The 22,003-nt window shown below is 46.2% G+C and overlaps 1 protein-coding gene across 1 annotated transcript in view; it reads right to left on the bottom strand.

The window, feature by feature from the left end:
- tmem67 (transmembrane protein 67) overlaps nt 1-22,003 on the bottom strand; it is a 148,277-nt gene that overhangs the window by 104,100 nt on the left and 22,174 nt on the right. Inside the window, exon 4 of the mRNA XM_078216975.1 lies at nt 12,022-12,121. Within this exon, the coding sequence (XP_078073101.1) occupies nt 12,022-12,121 (100 nt within the window). The remainder of the gene's footprint in view (nt 1-12,021; nt 12,122-22,003) is intronic.

Genomic DNA, 22,003 nt, shown 5'->3' on the forward strand with positions numbered 1-22,003 from the left:
TAATGTATTTGCTTCTTTTGCAAATCACTTTTAATCTATGCCCTTTCATTCTTGATTCTTTTATGAGCAGGAACAGTTTCCCCCTATCTACTCAGTTCAACTCCCTCATGAGTTTGAACACTCTATCAAATCTCCTCTCAGCCTTCTTCTCTCCAAGAACAACAGTACCAAGCTCTCCAATCAATCCTCATAACTGAAGTTTCTCATTCCTGGAACCATTCTTGAAAACCTCTTCTGCACTCTCTCCAATGCGCTCACATTCTTCCTACAAACATTCCAGCTGAGGTCTAACTAGTGTGTACGTTCAGCATGACCTCTTCACTCTTATACTATATGCTCCAATTAATAAAGCCCAGAATACTATATACTTTACTAACTGCTCTCTCCACCTGTCCTGCCATCTTCAATGACCTCTGCACATATATACCCAGGTCCCTCTGCTGCTGCACCCTTTAAGAATTTTACCCCTTAGCTTGTATCGTCTCTCCACATTTTTCCTACCAAAATGCATCACCTCATACTTCTCCACATTGTTGGTCGAATGGTTTCCTTAGTGCTTTAAATTTTACTTGTTTCTCTATTTTGGGGTGTTACTGATTGCATTATGGAGAAGAAACTTCAGTTTTATAGCGGCACGGTGGCAATATACTGATTTTGGTTGATCATTGCAACTTTGCAAAACTGTGGGTGGTGTCACTGAATTTACTAATACTAGAGTTTGTTAGCGCTGAGGATGGGGAAGAGGATCCAGGGTGTGAAACCACTGTGCAAGTAACAGAGCTGATAACAGACTTGCCAGTGTCTGTTAGTGCTAGATGGGGAAATTGCTAGTGTCTGATATTTTGGAAACACACAACATTGTTGTGGGGCTCAGATATGTGAGCACAAAGGAGGAGCCTAACAAAATATGGTCTGACCTTTTCCACCATAAGGTCGATTCATTCCTGAAGCCTTTCCTACTAAGCAAAATTCACTGTTTCTTTATTTGATTACTATGCAGACAAATGATTATTTAACGTGCTTTCCAACTTTAAAATAAGCTTCAGTCTGGGTCCTGAGCAAATGCTCTGTGATCTAACCATGTCTAATGATTACGAATGAGTTAAGCAACATGGCAGCTAAGTATATAGGCTGGGGATGGGGTGGATGTGAAAATGTGAAAGAGAATCACATGCCTCTTACTGTTTCCTCTCATCTATGGAGATAATAAGACTGAGATTAAATAAATTTCTGGGCAGTTTTAAGGTTCAAAAAACTGAGTACTGCAGATGCTGAAAATCTGAAATAAACACAGAAAATGCTGGAAATACTCAGGTTATTGCAGCATCTATGGAGTGAAACAGAGTTAATGGGCAGGATTTTACAGCTTCGCTTGGACGAGACCGGAAATTCCCATCCGAGGTCAACGGAGATTTCCGTTATTGGACGCTCGCCTGCTCCAATTCTGTGGCAGACAAGGTGGTAGAGTTCTGGCTAGTGTCTCAAGTTGATGGCCTTTTATCAGAACGGGGACAAATAAAAATGATTTTCACCATATCACTGACCTTTTTGTCCTTAACCCACCCACCTCTTGCTCAAAACCTATTACTTTTCCCAGTTATAATGAAAAGTAATCGACCTGAAATCTTAACTCAGTTTCTCTCAACAAATGCTGATATAACATGCTGAGTATTTCCAGCATTTTCTGTTTTTTATTTTTTAAAGTTTTAAGGTCTTGGACCCGAATTATGGAATGCAATGGAAACTTTCCATATTTTCACGAATATTACAGCTTCTATTTCAATGTAGTAACAACTGGGCGACTGAGTTAATTTTGCAATAAGTATTTGGTCTCCATAAGACAGGCAAAGCTTAATAATACTATTTTTCTGTGGTTAATGAGCACTACACTCAAAGGACAATTGGGCTGCTGCTCAGTATCAAAAGATCAAAGACCACACAAATTGATTTAATTCTATAAATGTAATTCTGTCTTAACAGTGTTAAACACAAACAGGAAGAGGGAAGGATACAAAGTGCAGATAGCCTAATAGGGGCTGTCCAGATAACACGTTGCAACAGCTACAAACACACCAGCAAATAGATAATGACAGCTTGTTTCAAATATATGTAAGGAGAGTGAGGAGAAAGACAGAGAAAGAATTATAGTTCATTCTATAAGTTGTTCTCTTTATGCACTAATGATACCTGCAAGCGAAAATTGGAAATTCTTGCACTAAATAAAAGTTGACCAATTGTACACCTATTATATTTGTATCAGGTATAAAATTTGACATAAAAAATAAAACTGCATCATGCAGCATTGATAGAAACATAGAAAAACTACAGCACAAACAGGCCCTTCGGCCCACAAGTTGTGCCGAACTCATCCCTACCTTCTAGACCTACCATCCTATTAAGCTCCATGTACTCATCCAGGAGTCTCTTAAAAGACCCTATTGAGCTCGCCTCCACCACCACTGACGGCAGCCGATTCCACTCGCCCACCACCCTCTGTGTGAAAAACCTCCCCCTAACATTTCCCCTGTACCTATCCCCCAGCACCTTAAACCTGTGTCCTCTCGTAGCAGACATTTCCACCCTGGGAAAAAGCCTCTGAGAGTCCACCCGATCTATGCCTCTCAACATCTTATACATCTCTATTAGGTCTGCTCTCATCCTTCGTCTCTCCAAGGAGAAAAGACCGAGCTCCTTCAGCCTATCCTCATAAGGCATGCCAGTCAATCCAGGCAACATCCTTGTAAATCTCCTCTGCACCCTTTCAATCTTTTCCACATCCTTCCTATAGTGAGGCGACCAGAACTGAGCACAGTACTCCAAGTGGGGTCTGCCGAGGGTCTTATATAGCTGCATCATTATCCCCGGACTCCTAAACTCAATCCCTCGATTGATAAAGGCCAGCACACCATACATCTTCTTAACCACCTCCTCCAACTGCGGGGCTGATTTTAGAGTTCTATGGACCCGGACCCCAAGGTCCTTCTGATCCTCTACAGTACTAAGAGTCTTTCCCTTTATATTGTACTCCTTCATCCCATTTGACCTGCCAAAATGGACCACGACGCATTTATCTGGGTTGAAGTCCATCTGCCACTTGTCCGCCCAGTCTTGCATCCTAGGGGCGGCACGGTAGCGTAGTGGTTAGCACTGCTGCTTCACAGCTCCAGGGTCCTGGGTTCGATTCCCGGCTCGGGTCACTGTCTGTGTGGAGTTTGCACATTCTCCTCGTGTCTGCGTGGGTTTCCTCCGGGTGCTCCGGTTTCCTCCCACAGTCCAAAGATGTGCGGGTTAGGTTGATTGGCCAGGTTAAAAAAATTGCCCCTTAGAATCCTAAGATGCGTAGGTTAGAGGGATTAGCGGGTAAAATATGTGGGGGTAGGGCCTGGGTGGGATTGTGGTCGGTGCAGACTCGATGGGCCGAATGGCCTCCTTCTGCACTGTAGGGTTTCTATGATTCTATGATTCTATCTATGTCCCTCTGTAACTTCTGACATCCCTCCAGACTATCCACAACCCCACCAACCTTCGTGTCGTCGGCAAACTTACCGACCCATCCCTCCGCTTCCTCATCCAGGTCATTTATGAAAATGACAAACAGCAAGGGTCCCAGAACAGATCCCTGGGGCACACCGTTGGTGACCGACCTCCATTTAGAAAAAGACCCATCTATACCCACTCTCTGCCTCCTTTGGGCAAGCCAGTTCTGGATCCACCGGGCAGCAGCCCCTTGGATCCCATGCCCTCTCACTTTTTCTAGAAGCCTTGCACGGGAGACCTTATCGAACGATAGGACTACACCCCCCACCCCCAGATTCTGGTGCGAGATGTACCACTCATCATTTGCTGCATGGTGTACTGTAGAGGAAGGGAAGAATGGGTAAGTCCAAAGATGCAAATCAGCACATCACCCGGTCGAACCTACTGATGCAAAGCTAGGATCCCAAATTTAAGGCAGGACTTTCCCCCCACCCCCACAGAAATTGAAAATGTTTCCAGGTCCCAAACAAACCCACAAGGGGGTTTTGGTGGGGGGGGGGGGGGTGGTAACACTCATTCATTGGCAAGAAATTTTTCCCGAATTGCACTCAGTGCAGTAGCGGGTGTAGAATTCAGTGGGTGGGATTTTCCGCCCCAAGGATGGAAAACCTGTCCGAGGTGAAAGGGCTTTTGTAAGGTCTGTGTCCCACCCGCTATGATTCCTGTGGCGGTCAGGACAGGAACATTCCGCCTGGTGTTTTCCCGCAAGTCACAATGGCGGATTTTCACACCTTATTGTCTGCTTCCCGCCTCATTAATTATACAGGCATGGGAAATATGCCGGATTACTGGTCGGCACCTTCTGATTCATCCACCACACCAAGACCTCAGCGCTTCCTCACTCCAGATGCCATATTTAAACTGGGCCCATGTACCCTTATCTCAATCTAAGCAGCCCAGGACTGGCCCACAATGCAGATATGTCCCCCAAACTAAGAAAACTGCTGCCCCCAAGTTCAGTACACCTCCCTGGGCTGGCTGGTGGATGCCATCCACCACCATATCCTCTGGCCTGCAAGATGACTAATATGGCTTGGGAGGATGCCTTTCAGACTGGGTGGGAACCATGTTTGTTTTCCAATCTTCTGCCAATTCAAGGAGATCAAGAGCTATTCTGGCATCTCTGCTGAGGAGTGAAAAGGGCTGATTCCATACTATGTTTATCAATCTGCAAGCTGTTTATTGCCATACATCAATGGGTCCTAAACCATACCAATGACCAGAAGTTGGACTCCCCCCACGACGTACAGTGGCACGTCCATCATTTGGACCCAGCGGCCTTGGAGTAATGGTTCCTCATCCGATAGGACCTGGTACCTGGAATCTGGTATCGGAACTTAATATGAAGTTGGTTAGATGGCTGTTCACTGAGGTGGTTGTGTTCCAGAAGAAAAGGCCGCATCATTTGATGCCACACAGGAAGAAAGACTGTGTCTTCTGGGTCGGTGGCCTCAACTTCGGGGGTGATTCTTGGGTTGTCTGTGCAATGCTGAAGCCATGACTGGCACAATTTACTGAGGTGTCCCTGTCCGTGGCAGCGGACGTATTTGACAGCGTTTGCAAGAAATTGGTCTTTGGTCCTTCCTGTGAGTATACTTCAAACTGCAGTGCTGGCATGGTCATTCGACCAGGTGGTTGGGGGTTGGTTTACCCTGGCTCAAAAGTCTCTGTTCTTGTGTGGCTTCTGCCCCATGAAGCGCCTTCCCCTTTGAGAATGGTGCTCTGTTAGTCTTTCACCTCAGAAAGCCTAACTAACTGGACAGCCTTGTAGAGAGTAAGGTCATCTTTGGCTCGGAGAAGGTCAGAGAGTGAATCATCCGTGACCCCTGCTAGGATGCTGGCTTGGATGAGTTTCAGATTACTGTAAGTGCTTCCTTCTGTCATGCATTAAAGTAAGAAGTCTCACAACACCAGGTTAAAGTCCAACAGGTTTATTTGGTAGCAAATACCATAAGCTTTCGGAGCACAGCTCCTTCGTCAGATGGAGTGGATCCACTCCATCTGACGAAGGAGCTGTGCCCCGAAAGCTTATGGTATTTGCTACCAAATAAACCTGTTGGACTTTAACCTGGTGTTGTGAGACTTCTTACTGTGCTTACCCCAGTCCAACGCCGGCATCTCCACATCTTGCATTAAAGACCATTGATAAGAAAATCAACAAGCTCCCCAGAGTGCTGGACTGTCTTGTAAAATTTCATATGTTCCAAGATCTTGTCAGATTTCAAGTTGAAGAAAAAGGTGAAAGATTTTAAAACATCAAAAAATTTAACAAATGATTCATTTACGGCTTGCCTGATGATTGTATTGTCTGTAATTGATCTAATGCAATATAAAATAATGTGCTAACTTGTTCTGCCTCTGACTTTTTACTTAATCCTGCAGTAGTGCTATACCGTAGGAACCTTTTCTACCAGGAACTACAATCTTTGAGTTTGGTTAGGGCCATGGATAAGGCCCATTGGCGGTGGTATTGAAGAATTGCATTCCATCTTTAAAATATTTTAACATGTGGTGTCCATTGAAGAGTAAAGAGATTTCAGGATGGCATCGCTGGTGTTGATAAAGGTGGGAATTTCATGCACTTTGCAGTTTTGGTACGAAATTCAAAATGACGACGGTCATCCGCTGGGAAAGAAGTCTCAAAATGTCTGCAGGTCGGGTTGCTGCTGGGGGTCATTTTAGTCACAATGGTGTGCTGAGGGTCAGGGGTTGTTCAGGAGGACAGAATTGTTGCCAGCTGGAGGCCGAAGAATTGCAAGGCACCCAATTTGTTTTTTTCCTTCATGTTTGAACATTTTTGTTTATTTTTTGTGACATACCAGATAGGGATGCCTCGTCGGGAGGTTGCTGAGTTGGAATTAGGGCTAACAGCAAAATATACACCACAGTGAATATGCAGGATTGCAGGGATATGGCTTGGGTAAGTTGCTCTGTTGGAGAGTCAGTGCAGACTGAATGGGCTGAATGGCCTCCTTCTGCACTTTAGGGATTTTATGATTTGATGTACATATTTACAATAGAGGGTAAAGACATGGAGAGGCCCCTGTACTAGGTCTTCACATGTCACTACCTATCTCTAGACTGGGCTTAAGCTCCAGGTCACACATCACCATGTGAAATGTATTCAGTCCCACATTAATCCTTTAGGCACCGGTATCTCTGCAGTAACTGAAATGTGATTTGAGCAGTATGAGGAATGGGTCTCAGACGAAGGGGGGGCGATTCTCCCAAAAGCGCTGAATTGGCGAGAAAACTGGTCTAGATCATGATTGTTTTTTCAGTGCAACTTCAGACCCGAATCTCCTACACTCTGTGCAATGCAGAGGTCACAATTGTGAATATCATTAAAAGCTTGGGGGCGGGGCCTATTCACGCCAAAGAGCCGGAAATCAGCGGGATGAGCAGGAACCCACGCATGCGCACATCTCTGGGAGATTTCTGAAAAGACCTCCCAGCATCCAGATCACTGCCATCCAACCCCCACTGACATCGCTGGCCCCCCTCCCCCATACAGACATCACTGGCCTCATTGCTGGCCTCCAGAACCCCCCCACAGTCATCACTGGCCCGCCTCCCCTATACAGACATCACTGGACCCCTTCCCCCATACAGACATTGCTGGCCTCCACAACCCCCCCCTCCACAGACATCGCTGGCCCCCCTCCCCCATACAGACATCGCTGGCTCCCCTCCCCCATACAGACATCGCTGGCCCCCCTCCCCCATACAGACATCGCTGGCCCCCCTCCCCCATACAGACATCGCTGGCCCCCCCCTCCCCCATACAGACATCGCTGCCACCCCCCCCTCTCCACCCCCACACAGACATGGCTGCCCGCTCACCCCATACCCCCATGGATCCGGATAATGCGGGTACCCAGTCCCTCCATTCCTTGAACATACTGTCCTCACTGCTGTCCTGTGGAGAACTTGCATTGTGCTGACATGCACAACCCCAGCTTGCGGTTATTCCCTCTCGTGAATGGGAGGCTTGAGTACTGCAAGTGCCCCTCCCTACCAGCCCCCCCCTCCCCCCCCCGCCGGCATTGGCCAAAAAACATGTGCCCCAACCCTTACAGCTACGTGGGCCAGGGTGGCAGTGTGCATTCGCAGTACAGGTAGGAGTCAGACTTGAGTGGCACCAGGGGTAGGATCCCAGTGTGCGCAACAGCGAGTCATCATCATCCTCCAGCCTTCAATCAAGGCTCGCAACCATTGCCAGCCCAGTCACATCAACTGGTTCGGATGTTTCTAGGGGATAGGGTGTTGGGATGACAGAGGCTGGAGAAGGGTGCTGTGGTGGTTTGAGGGCCCAGGCCAGTTTGGAGGGGGAATAGCGGCTGCACTTGCTCCTGGGGTGTGATGGATGTGTGGTGGTTGCAGCCCCCTCACTGCACAGCACCAGCTAGGTGAAGCGGGCTGCAATCAAGGCGTACCTCACTGCCCTTCCCTGCCGGACACCTGCCATCGCCGCCTGCCCTCTTTCCTCTGGCTCTTCATATGACGGGACGACCACCTGACCGCTCCTCCTCCTGCTCCAGCTAGTCTCCTCGCTGTTGGGCAATGTTGTGCAGAGCGCAGCAAATGATGATGATGCGTGAAGCAAGCACAGGGTCATACTGGAGGGCCCCCCAGAGCACTCCAAGCAGCGGAAGCACATCTTAAGCAGGCCGATGCACCGCTCTACAGTGGTGGCTGCATGGGCCTCGTTGTAGCGGGTCTCCGCCTTGGTCTGGGACCTCTGCACAGGCGTCATCAGCCATGGCCCTAGCGGGTATCCTTTGTCACCCAGTAACCATCCCAGGAGCCTGGGCTGGTCTTCAAAGAGCTCAGGGATGTCCAACTGCCTGAGCACAAAGCTGTCACTGAGATTCCCTGGATGACGTGCATCAACCTGCATGATCCTCATTAGGTGGTCACAGAGAACTTGGATGTTCAGGGAGTGGAATCCCTTCCTGTTCACAAATTGCTGCGGTCCTGCATATGGGGCCCGCAAGACGATGTGTGTCCCGTCCACTGCTCCCTGGACATTGGGAATCCCAGCAAAGGAAGCGAAGCTGAAAGCCCAGGCCTCTTGCTGTGTATGGCCCATATCTAAATTTATCTAGTGCCCTGCCCGGGCATACAGGGCATCTGTGACCTGCCACATACATATGTGTACGGAGGCCTGGGAGATCCCAACTAGGTCGCCACTGGCTGCCTGAAATGAGCCAGAGGCATAAAAATGCAGGGCAGTCATAACCTTCACGTCAACAGGGAATGGGTGGCCGCCCCTCTCCTGAGGTACCAGGTTTGTGAGCACCTCACAAAGATGTCACACTGTGGTCTTGGAGAGCTGCAGCTGGCAACAGCACATCTCCTCCGAGAGGGTCTCAAATGAAGTGCGGGGCCTGTACCTCCTTGGCCTCGGCACCCTCCGCCTTCTGTGCACACTCTCGAGAGCCTGCTCACCCACCTCCTGGCCCTCAGTAGCAGCCTCCTGGCCCTGCTGCCACCATAATGGTCAGCTCTAAATCAAGCTGACCGAGGTCCAACCACACAGTAGAGTTTGGAAAGAGCATAGAATGGCGGATTATCATTGGCTGCATAGACCCAGCACCACCCCAATCCCTCACTTGGGCCAGTACCCCCACTTGTGGGTGCTGGCAACACCTCACAATCCATGGTACCATGCGTGACCCGATTAGGGTTGTGTGCGATTCCCATCATGACAAATGCTGGCACAGATTATGCAGGTCGGTGTGCAGCCGTGGGCAATGCGCACCCTTGAGCCTTTGCTATGTGTGCAACTGCAGCATCCATTACAGGCATGTGTTGCTGGTCTGTGTCACAGGGCAGGGACAGACTGCAAATCAGCACCAGATGTGTGCCCAGTGACAGCAGATTCCATGCACTCCATGTTTGAACCTCTGCACCCTGGCCTCCCCTACCCTAGAAAACCAACACCCAGTCGAGTCCCTGACCACATCCCTCGGCAAGACAATGCCACTGCAAAGTGCTGTGGAGGGGAAGGCTGAACAGGATTCCTTGAGGGTGCCTCCCACACTGAGCTACAGCGCTGCCCTGGAAGGGAGGGTGAGCAGGACTCCTTCACAGAACCTCACCCAGGGAGCTCTGAGAAAATAGAAGCCCTCCCACCACCCCCCTCCCGCCCCAGATATCACTGGTCCATGGGCCAACACCTGACGACAGCAGGAGGAAGCCCACCAGGCATTTCCAGGGCCTGCCTGCAACATCCCCCATGCTCTGCTAGCAGCACTTACCTCCTCATGCCAGTTCAAGGCTGCCACGCCAGGTTGAGACTTTTATATACCCACTCTGATTCGCACCAAAGTGACATCACACCAAAGAGGTGGGAGACGCAAACTTGGGTGGAGATTGCTGTGTTGATCCCGATAATTGCATGCTAAGGTATGGAAAGTAATGCAAATCAGCGGCACGCCGGTTTTCTGCCCTGTCCCAGCGGTGCCATTTCTTTCTGCTTGGGAGATGCGCGCGGGTCGTAAACGCTCGTGGGGAACCCACGGAATGGCCGACATGCTCATCTCCCGACCTGACCCGCCAGAAAATTTGCAGGTCGCGATGGAAGAATCGCCCCGAAATATGCATATGTATTCACTCACCTTGACCACTTTAGTGAGATCATTAAACATTTCGCAGTACTGCTGCCATGTCAGCAGCACAACCTTCTAGGCTACGCCACCTGCTCTTGTTTTGTTCTGCAAATTTAAGGTTTTAAGGTTTCCTGTCCTTGGAAGACACAAGGCACCTCTCCTGGCCTCCACTTGTGTTAGCAGTGTCTCCAGGTCATCAGCACAGAATCACCCAGTGCATTGCAACATTTCCTTTTAGGCAGAGTCTTCAAAAGCGATTATCCAGCAACCTTCACATTATTAGTACAGCTTCCCTTTTGTGGGGACTGTGCCTTTAAAAAAGAAAGGTTCTCCAGAGCACATAGTTTGCTTACAGCACTATTCAAATCCCTGTGGTACAAAGAGGCTGCTGGCAACTCTCCAGTGAGGAATGTAGTGCTGGATCTGCTCAGGGCCATGCTGCAATTGTGCAAATGAGGCTGGAGCACCAAAATTAGAATCTCCCAACCTCTATCATAACTAGCATGGGAATGCCAAAAATTGCAGCGACCCAAAAACAAAGATAAACCAATTCATAGTCTAATATATTTTACTAAAAATGTATTTTTAATGCTGCTGAGCACATGGCTAAAGAACTGGTGCAGGAGGGAGGGCTTCAGCTTGGTGGATCACTGGGATGTCTTCCAGGAGAGGTGGGGCCGTTACAAGAAGGACGGGTTACACCTGAACTGGAGGGACACCAATACGCTGGCTGGGAGGTTTGCTCGTGTGGCTCGGGTGGGTTTAAACTAGTGTGGCAGGGGGGGTGGGAATCAGAATAGTAGGTCAACAAGTAGAGACTGGGGATGAGCATGGGACCAAGGCAAGGCTGGGGGAGGCTGAAAAATTGGGTGGAGAAATGGTAGATGGAATTTAATCCGGACAAATGCGAGGTGATGCAATTTGGTAAATCCAATTTAGGTGGAACTATAAAATAAATATCAGAACAATCAGGAGCACAGACTCACAGAGAGATCTGGGCGTGCAGGTCCACAGATCCTTAAAAGTGGCAGCACAGGTGGAAAAGGTGGTGAAGAAAGCATTTGGCATGCTTGCCTTCATCGGCCGGGGCATGGGTATAAAAGTTGGCAAAATTATGTCACAGTTATATAAAACGTTGGTTAGGCCACATTTGGAATACTGTGTCCAATTCTGGTTGCCACACTACCAGAAGGACGTGGAGGCTTTGGAGGGAGTACAGAAAAGGTTTACCAAGATGTTGCCTGGTATGGTGGGTATTAACTATGAGGAGAGATTGAATAAACTGGGATTGTGCTCCCTGGAAAGACGGAGGCTGAGCGGTGACCTGATAGAAGTTTATAAAATTATGAGGGGCATAGATAAGGTGAACAGTTGGAAGCTTTTTCTCAGGGCAGAAATGAAAATTACAAGGGGGCATAAGTTGATGGGAAGGGGCGAAAGGTTCAAACAAGATGTGTGAGGGAAGTTTTTTTACACAGAGGGTGGTGGGGGCCTGGAATGCACTGCCAAGTGAGGTGGTTGAAGCAGACAAGTTAGCGACATTTAAGACTTATCTGGATAGACACATGAACAGGCGGGGAATAGAGGGATACAGGCGGTTGATCTAGATAGGACAACATGATTGGCGCAGGCTTGGTGGGCTGAAGGGCCTGTTCCTGTGCTGTACTGCTCTTTGTTCTTTGAACACACAAACAGAAGCTCTATTTTGTACTCAACCACCTTTTCAGGAACATCAACAATTGGCATTTACTTCTAACATTATTATTTTAAAGGCGTAACATATCCATTCATTTTCAAGCAATAATATGAACAATAATACATATTTACATTATTTATACACAAAAATAAAATATTGATAATGATTACGTACTGTTTTGCTGAAGGGTCAGGCATCGAGAAAGCTGGGTCAGAAACATAGCAAGGCTCACACTGTGCTACAATTAATGGTGCTCCATTAATGCTTCTTTCCACTTAAAAGAAACAAAAACTCCATGTTAAATTAGTTTGATTTCAATATACTGAGTGTAAATGGGCGGCACGGTAGCACAGTGGTTAGCACTGCTGCTTCACAGCTCCAGGGACCTGGGTTCGATTCCCGGCTCGGGTCACTGTCTGTGTGGAGTTTGCACATTCTCCTTGTGTCTGCGTGGGTTTCCTCCGGGTGCTCCGGTTTCCTCCCACAGTCCAAAGATGTGCGGGTTAGGTTGATTGGCTATGCTAAAATTGCCCCTTAGTGTCCTGAGATATGTAAGTTCGAGGGATTAGTGGGTAAAATATGTAGGGATATGGGGGTAGGGCCTAGGTGGGATTGTGGTCGGTGCAGACTCAATGGGCCGAATGGCCTCTTCCTGCACTGTAGGGTTTCTATGATTTCTATGATTTCTATGAAATGGATTGAAACAATCAGACCAAGTGTCAGGAGTGGTGGGTTTTAAACAAAAAGAAAAAGATGTGCTTTGCACACGTAGATTCAAAGTAACATCAACAAATTTATTGTAGGAGCTGTTGCCTATGCAGAGTAGAAATTGAAACTAAAGTCGAAAGTTTATTTATTATTGTCACAAGTAGGCTTACATTAACACTGCAATGAAATTACTGTGAAAATCCCCTAGTAGCCACACTCCAGCACCTGTTCAGGTATACTGAGGGAGAATTTAGCATGGCCAATGCACCTAACCAGCATGTCTTTCAGACTGTGGGAAGAAACCAGAGCACCCAGAGGAAACCCACGCAGATGCAGGGAGAACGTGCAGAAGCCACACAGACAGTGACCAAGCCGAGAATCAAACCTGGGTCCCTGGCACTGTGAGGCAGCAGTGCCAACCACTGTGCCACCGTGCCGCTGGTGTAGGAGCAGGAGCCTGTGATGCATCCTAAATTACATCACCATCAAATCATGTGACCGGCTTTTAAAATAATCATACAACCACTTAAATATATATCATCCCTTTCCCTTTACCTTTGTGGTCATGTCAACAAATTACTTTGATATTATACATACGATCATTAATACTCAAAACACAGTGCTATGCACCATTAATCATTATAAACAGTCAATAAGTAAGTTGATCAAGAGGACGTCTATTCCTCTTTGGTTGTATATGACATTCTGGAATTTGGCTGTCCTTGACACTTGAAGTATGATTTAGAACTTCAATAGACACTTTTTCTCTTGAAACAAATTCTATATCATTCTCACGTGGTATAGTATTATGCACACAATCATCAGGCAGCTCAGATTCAACTAAGTCTTCTGCAGTAGTATTCACAACACTAGGGACTAAAGAAGTTGATACTTCTGGAGATGATTCTGAGAAATCATTTCAAGATGACAACAATTAACCAGCATAGATAGCATTGCCAAACTAGTTCGTCTTCAGTTTGAACCGTGTAAGAAATTGGACCTTTTTTTGCTAAAACTACGTCTGGTACCCATTCTCACTCGTGGCATAATTACATGCTAACAATATCTCTTTGTTGAAATAAGCATTGCTTTGCCCTCACTTTTCATCTCACAACTTGAGATTGTTATTGATGCTCTACTACCTGTGAAGTTTCTGAAGGTAATAACAAATCAAACATAGTTCTCAACTTTCTCTTTAAGAGTAGTAATGCAGGTGAACCTAGGGTTGTTGCATGAGTAGTGTTTCTATAGGATGCCAAAGAGCGATTCACATAATGCGATAACGAAACCTTGCTCTCTTGAAGCTTTTAAAGAATGTTTCAAGGATTATGCGAAACTTTCAGCTAATCCACTAGTTGATGGATGAAAATGAATGGATTTTATATGCTAAATACCATTTACTTTGAAATAATCCTCAAACTCTTGTGATGTAAACGGTGAACTATTTTTGCTAACAATCTGTTCCAGTTTACAAAATCTTCCAAACATTTCACCAAGTTCTTCAATGGTTTGTTCAGTTGTAGTAGATTTCATGAGAACAACTTCTGGCTACTTTGAGTGTACACAATTATGACTAAGAATATGTAACCCTCAAACGGACCAGCAAAATCTCCACGCAATTGTTGCCATGGCAATTTAGGTCACTCCCCAGAGTGTAAAGGAGACAATGGAGGTGTATTTCTTATTCATGCACAGGATTGTCACTGTCCCACTTTTTCTTCAATCTGAGCATCCAAACCCGACCACCAAAAATAGCTACATGCTGATCCCTTCAACCGGACTATGTCAGGATGAGCTTCATATAATTGTTCAAGAACTCTTCCACGTAGACTAGGAGCAATGATCACTCAGATTCCCGACAAAAGACAACCACTGTAAACAGTCAACTCAAGCTTTCTTGACAAAAATGGTTTCAAATGAGGATGCATGCAATGCATTCCAGCTATTGTTCCTTTCAATACCATATCCATCACCTTTCCCATTACGGGATCATCGTCTCTGAACTTGACAAGCTGTCATAGGCAAATGATCTACAAGTAAAAAATAAAGGATACTAGCAAAACTAGTTGATCGAATCTGCTTAATAGGTAAAGGTAAGTGTGATAATGCATCAGGATTAACATGGCACTTTGATTGATGATACTTCATATCACAGGATTTTGTAGATAAAATAGTGCCCATTTTTGCAATCAACTAGCAGCTAATGAAGGTCTGCCTTTATATGACCCAAAATAGTAGTTAAGGGTCAATGATCAGTCAACAATGTGAAATGATGACCATATAAATAAGGATGAACTCTTTGTACGCCAAAAATTATACTCAATGTTTCTTTTTCTAGCTGAGCATAGTTAGATTCAGCACTAGTCAGAGTACATGAAGCAAATACTATTGGTCATTCTTCTTGTGAAGGCAAGAACATGTGAAACGACTGCCCCTACTCCATAAGGTGAAGCGTCGCAGGCAAGCAGTAAGTGGTAGCTCTGGATTAAAATGATGTGGAGCTGATGTGGAAAGGCACTCACCTGATGAAGGAGCGGCGCTCCGAAAGCTCGTGCTACCAAATAAACCTGTTGGACTTTAGCCTGAGACTATTTACTGGATTAAAATGAACCAATACTTCAGATTTCTGCAAAGCATCTTTGACATCCTTGTATGCTTTCTCACATTCTATTGTCCAGTCCCATGACTGTTTCACACATAGTAAGTTATACAATGGCTTCAATAATATAGATAAGTTAGCAACAAATTTGCGATAATAATTAACCAATCCTAGAAAGGACACCAACTGCATCACATTCAGTGGACATGGTGCTTCTGAAATAGCTTCCATCTTTTTAGGTGCTTTATGTAATCCTTTACTGTCAATAACGTGACCCAAATACTGGACTGTCGTCTGGAAAAAGTCATACTTTTCTTTCTTGATACACAGACTATGTACTTGAGGATGTTCTAAAGTTGCTTCTAAATTATTCAAGTGCTCTTGTTCACTGGACCCTGTAATTAGAATATCATCCAGGTAACATTGTACACCCAAGAGACCACTTAAAATCTAATCCATCAAACTTTGGAATAGGGTTGGCATGGATGTTATTCCAAAAGCAATCTTTTATAACAAAAAAGACCTTTATGAATAATGATGGTAAGAAATGATTGAGATTCAGTGGCTATATTCATCTGTAAGTATGCTTGTGAAAGATCAATCTTGTTGAATTTTTGCCCACCTGATAACCCAGCAAAAAAAAATCTTCAATTAAAGGAAGGAGATATTGATCAGCTCTCAACATTGGATTTAAGGCTGTTTAAAATCACCACAAATAGAATTGAACCATCTGGTTTCATGATAGGTACGACGGGGGTAGCCCAGCCACTCACTGTAAACGGCTCTAACACACCTGTGTTAACAAGTCATACTAATTCTTCTTCAACCTTGGGATGAATTGCATATAGCATCACTCTTGCTTTGAGACTTTTTGTTTGGTTGTTAGGTTTTATCTTGAGTTTCACTTGAACTCCCTTCATTGAGCCAAGTGTCTCTTTGAATACACTCTTGTATTCATCCAAAAGGTGCTGTAGGTCAGTTTTGGCATTGACCAGTCTACTAACAGCATTCCAGTTAAGCATTATCTTCTCCAACCATGATTTTCCAACTAGAGCTGAAAAATTATCATGAACCACATGGAGATACTACTCAGCTGTTTGTCCACTCAACTCTATGTTAGCCATGATGCTACCTTTTAATGGCGCAATCTCTTCTGTGCATGTCCTTAAACTCAAATCATCTGGTTTCAGCTCTGTAGTCTCAGGAATTAAAGACACAGCAGCACCAGTATCAACCTCCATCTGAATAGGTTGTCCACTTAAGTTTGGAATCACCTCGTATCTATGTGATTCACTCTGCATGGTTAAGATATTCAGTTGGAGCTCTTCATTATATTTCTGGATATTGTCTTTTTCACAGACGAAATTTTTTTTTCTGCCATGTTGTAAATTCTTTTTGTAGAATGCAACTTGTTCTTCTTGAAGGTGCCCAGATACTTCTTCTGAATATTCTTCTCGGGAAGCTAATCTAGTCCTATATGCTTTTGCAATGTGACCCATTTTGCCATAATTCTTGTATTGACTATCCTTGCTCCAGCATTCACTCGCTGAATGGCCCATTTTAGTACATTTGTGACATGCTTGTTGCTATTTTGACTTATGAGCACCCGGAGGAAACCCACGCAGACACAGGGAGAATGTGCAAACTCCACACAGACAGCGACCCGAGCTGGGATTCGAACCCAGGTCCCTGGAGCTGTGAAGCAGCAGTGCTAACCACTGTGCTACCGCATAATCATCCTCAATAAATCCCTGATGGCAAGGGATAAAATCTTAACCAGCTGTCATCACAAATCTCAATTTCCTCATCAGCTGATACAATGAACATGCAATGAATATTTGCCTCTAGTATGGCTGAATTATCTATGAGGACAGCTAGCAATGTTTCATCACCAATTGCTTAATCAGATTCCTCACTTAAGGGTCTTGGCAAAGAGGATTGCCAGAGGAATGCCCCCAAACAGTATGGAGAGGAACAGGCTGGAGGAGGCCAAAGCACTTCTTCCATGGTATAATTTCCTATTTTTCCACAGATCTGCCTCACAGCTTGATGCTGAACATCACAAATGAGTGGTGAGAGCCCTGCAGAAGGGATCAGTTATGGATTGTAGATAGAGGTAAGTGTGGACGAAAGGGGATTGTGGAGATGGTGGCTGCAAGGAGAGAGTTGTCTGGTGAGCAAGAGGGAGAGGGTTCAGGAGGCTTTCAGCAGCCTCTGCATTGCCGATACTAGTTCCCTCAATTGGGAACAGAGTGCCTGTAAACGAGGAACCTCCCGAGGTGGGCCATTGTCAAAGCTGAGAGGGTTTAATGAGCAACTTCCTCCGATGAGGCCCTTAAGTGGCCTGGAGCTTGATTGGGGGCCATCTTCATTTTCAGCCATCTTCAACCAGAAATGTCTGGTGGATGATCCCTCTCAGCATCCTCCTGAGGACCCAGCATCACAGATGGCAGTCTTCATCCAATTCTATTCATTCCACATGATATCAAGAAATGGCTGAAAGCACCGATTCTGCAAAGGCTATGGGCCCTGAAAACACTCTGGCCATAGTGCTAAAGACCTGTGCTCCAGAACTAGCTGCACCTTTAATCAAGTTGTTCCAGAACAGCTACAACACTGGCATCTACCCAGCAATGTAAAAAATTGCTCATTGTACATCCTGTCCCTAAAAAGCAGGACAAATCCAACCTGGCTAATTACCACCCTGTCAACCTATTCTCGAACATCAGCAAAGTGATGGAAAATGACTCCAGTTTTCCTGTTGGGAAGCACTTCAGCAGTCACGGGCATTCAGCCTTGGATCTTCAGGTAAGCGTTCTCCAAGGCGGCCTTCACAACACACGACAGCGCAGAGTCACTGAGCAGAAACTGATAGCCAAGTTCCGCACACATGAGGACGGCCTAAACCGGGATGTTGGATTTATGTCACATTATCAGTGACCCCCACAGCTTGCCTCCTGGACTTGCAGAATTTCACTAGCTGTTCTTGAAGAAGTGACCAGAATGGTTGACGAAGGAAGGGCCGTGGATGTTGTCTATATGGACTTTAGTAAAGCGTTTGACAAAGTCCCTCATGGTAGGCTAGTGAAAAAGGTTGGATCTCATGGGATAAAGGGGGAGGTGGCTAGATGGGTGGAGAACTGGCTTGGTCATAGAAGACAGAGGGTGGTAGTGGAAGGGTCTTTTTCCGGCTGGAGGCCTGTGACTAGTGGTGTTCCGCAGGGCTCTGTATTGGGACCTCTGCTGTTTGTGATTTATATAAATGATCTGGAAGAAGGAGTAACTGGGGTGATCAGTAAGTTTGCGGACGACACAAAACTGGCAGGACTTGCAGATAGTGAGGAACATTGTCAGAGGCTACAGAAGGATATAGATAGGCTGGAAATTTGGGCAAAGAAATGGCAGATGGAGTTCAATCCTGATAAATGCGAAGTGATGCATTTTGGTGGGAATAATGTAGGGAGGAGCTACACGATAAATGGCAGAACCATAAAGGGTGTAGAGAAGCAGAGGGACCTGGGTGTGCAAGTCCACAGATCTTTGAAGGTGACATCACAGGTGGAGAAGGTGGTGAAGAAGGCATATGGCATGCTTGCCTTTATAGGACGGGGCATAGAGTATAAAAGTTGGGGTCTGATGTTGCAGATGTATAGAACGTTGGTTCGGCCGCATTTGGAATACTGCGTCCAGTTCTGGTCGCCACACTACCAGAAGGACGTGGAGGCTTTGGAGAGAGTACAGAGGAGGTTTACCAGGATGTTGCCTGCTATGGAGGGGCTTGGTTATGAGGAGAGATTGGGGAAACTGGGGTTGTTCTCCTTGGAAAGACGGAGGATGAGGGGAGACTTAATAGAGGTGTATAAAATTATGAAAGGCATTGATAGGGTGAACGGTGGGAAGCTTTTCCCCGGGTCGGTGGTGACGTTCACGAGGGGTCATAGGTTCAAGGTGAAGGGGGGGAGGTTTAACACAGATATCAGAAGGACATATTTTACACAGAGGGTCGTGGGGGCCTGGAATGTGTTGCCGGGCAAGGTGGTGGAGGCGGACACACTGGGAATGTTTAAGACTTATCTAGACAGCTATATGAACGGAGTGGGAATGGAGGGATACAAAAGAGTGGTCTAGTTTGGACCAGGGAGCGGCGCGGGCTAATTGTTCTTTGTTTCTCGTTTCAAGGCTTCATTCTATGATCATCTTGCTGGTGCCAGTACAGAGCGAGACTGCGGATAGTTGGGAACCTGTCTCGGGGGCAGGGAATTCAGATGGTGTTCGTAAAGCAGAAGTGGAAATGAATAGGGTTGGGAAGCATTTTCTGATCAGGGCCAGTGTGATCTCCTGGACTCGTTTCGATTGCCACAGGGGGTTGGAGAGGAATTTCCCAGATTTTCTTTCCCCCATATTGGCCCGGGGGTTTTCACTCTGGATTTTCGCCTCTCCCTGGAGATCACATGGTCTGGAATGGGGGGGTGGGGGTGAGTTAATAGATTGTGATGAACAAAGCATCGTAGCTGTGAGGGACAGCTCGGTGGATAGGATATTAGGATGTAGATAGGCTGGAAAATTGGGCGGGGATCCTGGATTCAGGATTCAATCCTGGACCGGGGAGCGGCGCGGGCTTGGAGGGCCGAAGGGCCTGTTCCTGTGCTGTATTGTTCTTTGTTCTTGTTCTTTGTTCTGTCTGGAGACAATACACATCTCTTTAACCTGTGCTTAATGTTCCCTCCACCCACATTGTCTGTACATTTAAGACCTGGCTGGCTGTAGGATTCGCATTCTAATCAGTATTCTGCAACTTGATTCTGTCTGTTTGCACTGTTTGAGAGCAGATTTCCACTCCATCTGACGAAGGAGCAGTGCTCCGAAAGTTTATGGTATTTGCTACCAAATAAACCTGTTGGACTTTAACCTGGTGTTGTGAGACTTCTTACTGTGTTCACCCCAGTCCAACGCCGGCATCTCCACATCATGACTTTGGGTTCTGCCAGGGCCACTCCATTCCTGATTCTTTACAGCCTTCGACCTACATGGCCAAAATAGCTGAAATTAAGAACAGGTGAGAGTGACTGCCATTGGTATCAAGGCAACATTTCAATGAGTGTGGCATCGAGGAGCACTTGCAAAATGGGAAGTCAATGGATATTGGAGGAGAATTCTCCATTGGTTGGAATCATACCTAATGCAAAGAAATGTGGTTGTGGTTGTTGGAGGTTAATCACCTCAGTTCCGAAACATAGTAGCAGCAATTCCTCAAGTAGTGTCCAAGGCCCAACCATCCTCAGCTCTTTTATCAATAACCTTCCCGCTTCATAAGGTCAGGCATGGGGATGTTTACAGATGATTGCACAATGTTCAGCATGGTTCGCAACTCCTCAGATATTGAAGCAGTCCATGTCCATTTACAGCAAGACCCAGACAATTTTCAGACTTGGGCTAATAAGTGGCTAGTAACATTTGCACCACGCGTGTGCCAGGTAATGACCATCTCAAAAAAGATAGAATCTACCCATCTCCCCTTGGCATTCAATGTCATTACCATCACTGAATCACTCACTATCAACTCTTGCCATGAAACTGAACTGGATTAGCCATATAAATACTGTGGCTACAATAGCAGGTCAGAGGCTGGGAATTCTGCAGTGTGTAACTCACCTCCTGACTCCCAAAAGCCTGTCAACTATCTACAAGACACAAGTGAGGAGTATGATGGAATACTCACCATTTGCCTGGATGAGTACAGCTCCAGTAAAACTCAAGAACTTAACACCATGCAGCAAAAAGTAGCCTGATGGTTGGCACCCCATCCACTACCTTAAACATTCACTCCCTCCAACACTGACAGCAGTGTGTACCATCAACAAGATGCACTGCAGCAACTCAGCATAGATCCTTCATCAACACATTCCAAACCCAAAACCTCTACTACCGAGAAGGACAGGGGCAACAAATGCATGAGAACATCACCACCTACAAGTTCCCCTCCAAGTCACACCATCATCCTGACTTGGAACCATACTGCCATTCCTTTACTGTTGCTGGATCAAAATCCCTGAACTCCTTTCCTAACGTTATTGTGGATGAACCGACAACACATGGACTGCAACAGTTCAAGAAGCAGCACACCAGCACCTTCTCAAGGGCAATTATGGATGGGCAATATAAATGCTAGCCTAGCCAGCGATATCCACATCCCATGAATGGATCAAAAACATGGGTGGCACGGTAGCACAGTGGTTAGCACTGCTGCTTCACAGCTCCAAGGATCTGCGTTCGATTCCCGGCTTGGGTCACTGTCTGTGTGGAGTTTGCACATTCTCCTCATGTCTGCGTGGGTTTCCTCCGGGTGCTCCGGTTTCCTCCCACAGTCCAAAGATGTGCGGGTTAGGTTGATTGGCCATGTTAAAATTGCCCCTTAGTGTCCTGAGATGTGTAGATTAGAGGGATTAGTGGGTAAAATATGTAGGGATATGGGGGTAGGGCCTGGGTGGGATTGTGGTCAGTGCAGACTTGATGGGCCAAATGGCCTCTTTCTGCACTGTAGGGTTTCTATGATTCTATGTTAGAAGTCTAGAGGATCTCTGTCCACCTGCCTGTGGGAAGCCAAAAAATTCCATCCACATACTGGTTGAAGAATAAGATTTCGGCATTTGTGGGAACACATTGTCTAATAACTCCAGATGTTTGTTTGAAGACAAGATTGGTGCTTCACATTCCCCTCACTCCATTCTAAGTGATTAGTGGCTGCTGGTGTCAACACTGAAATTTCAGAGCTGCTGGAGCTTGATTTCCCAACAATTAGCAGAATGTTCTGCATTATTACTTTCTAAAAAATAGTATATCACATTTTAG

Source organism: Mustelus asterias, chromosome 7 (assembly GCF_964213995.1).
Source record: "Mustelus asterias chromosome 7, sMusAst1.hap1.1, whole genome shotgun sequence".
NCBI lineage: Eukaryota > Metazoa > Chordata > Chondrichthyes > Carcharhiniformes > Triakidae > Mustelus > Mustelus asterias.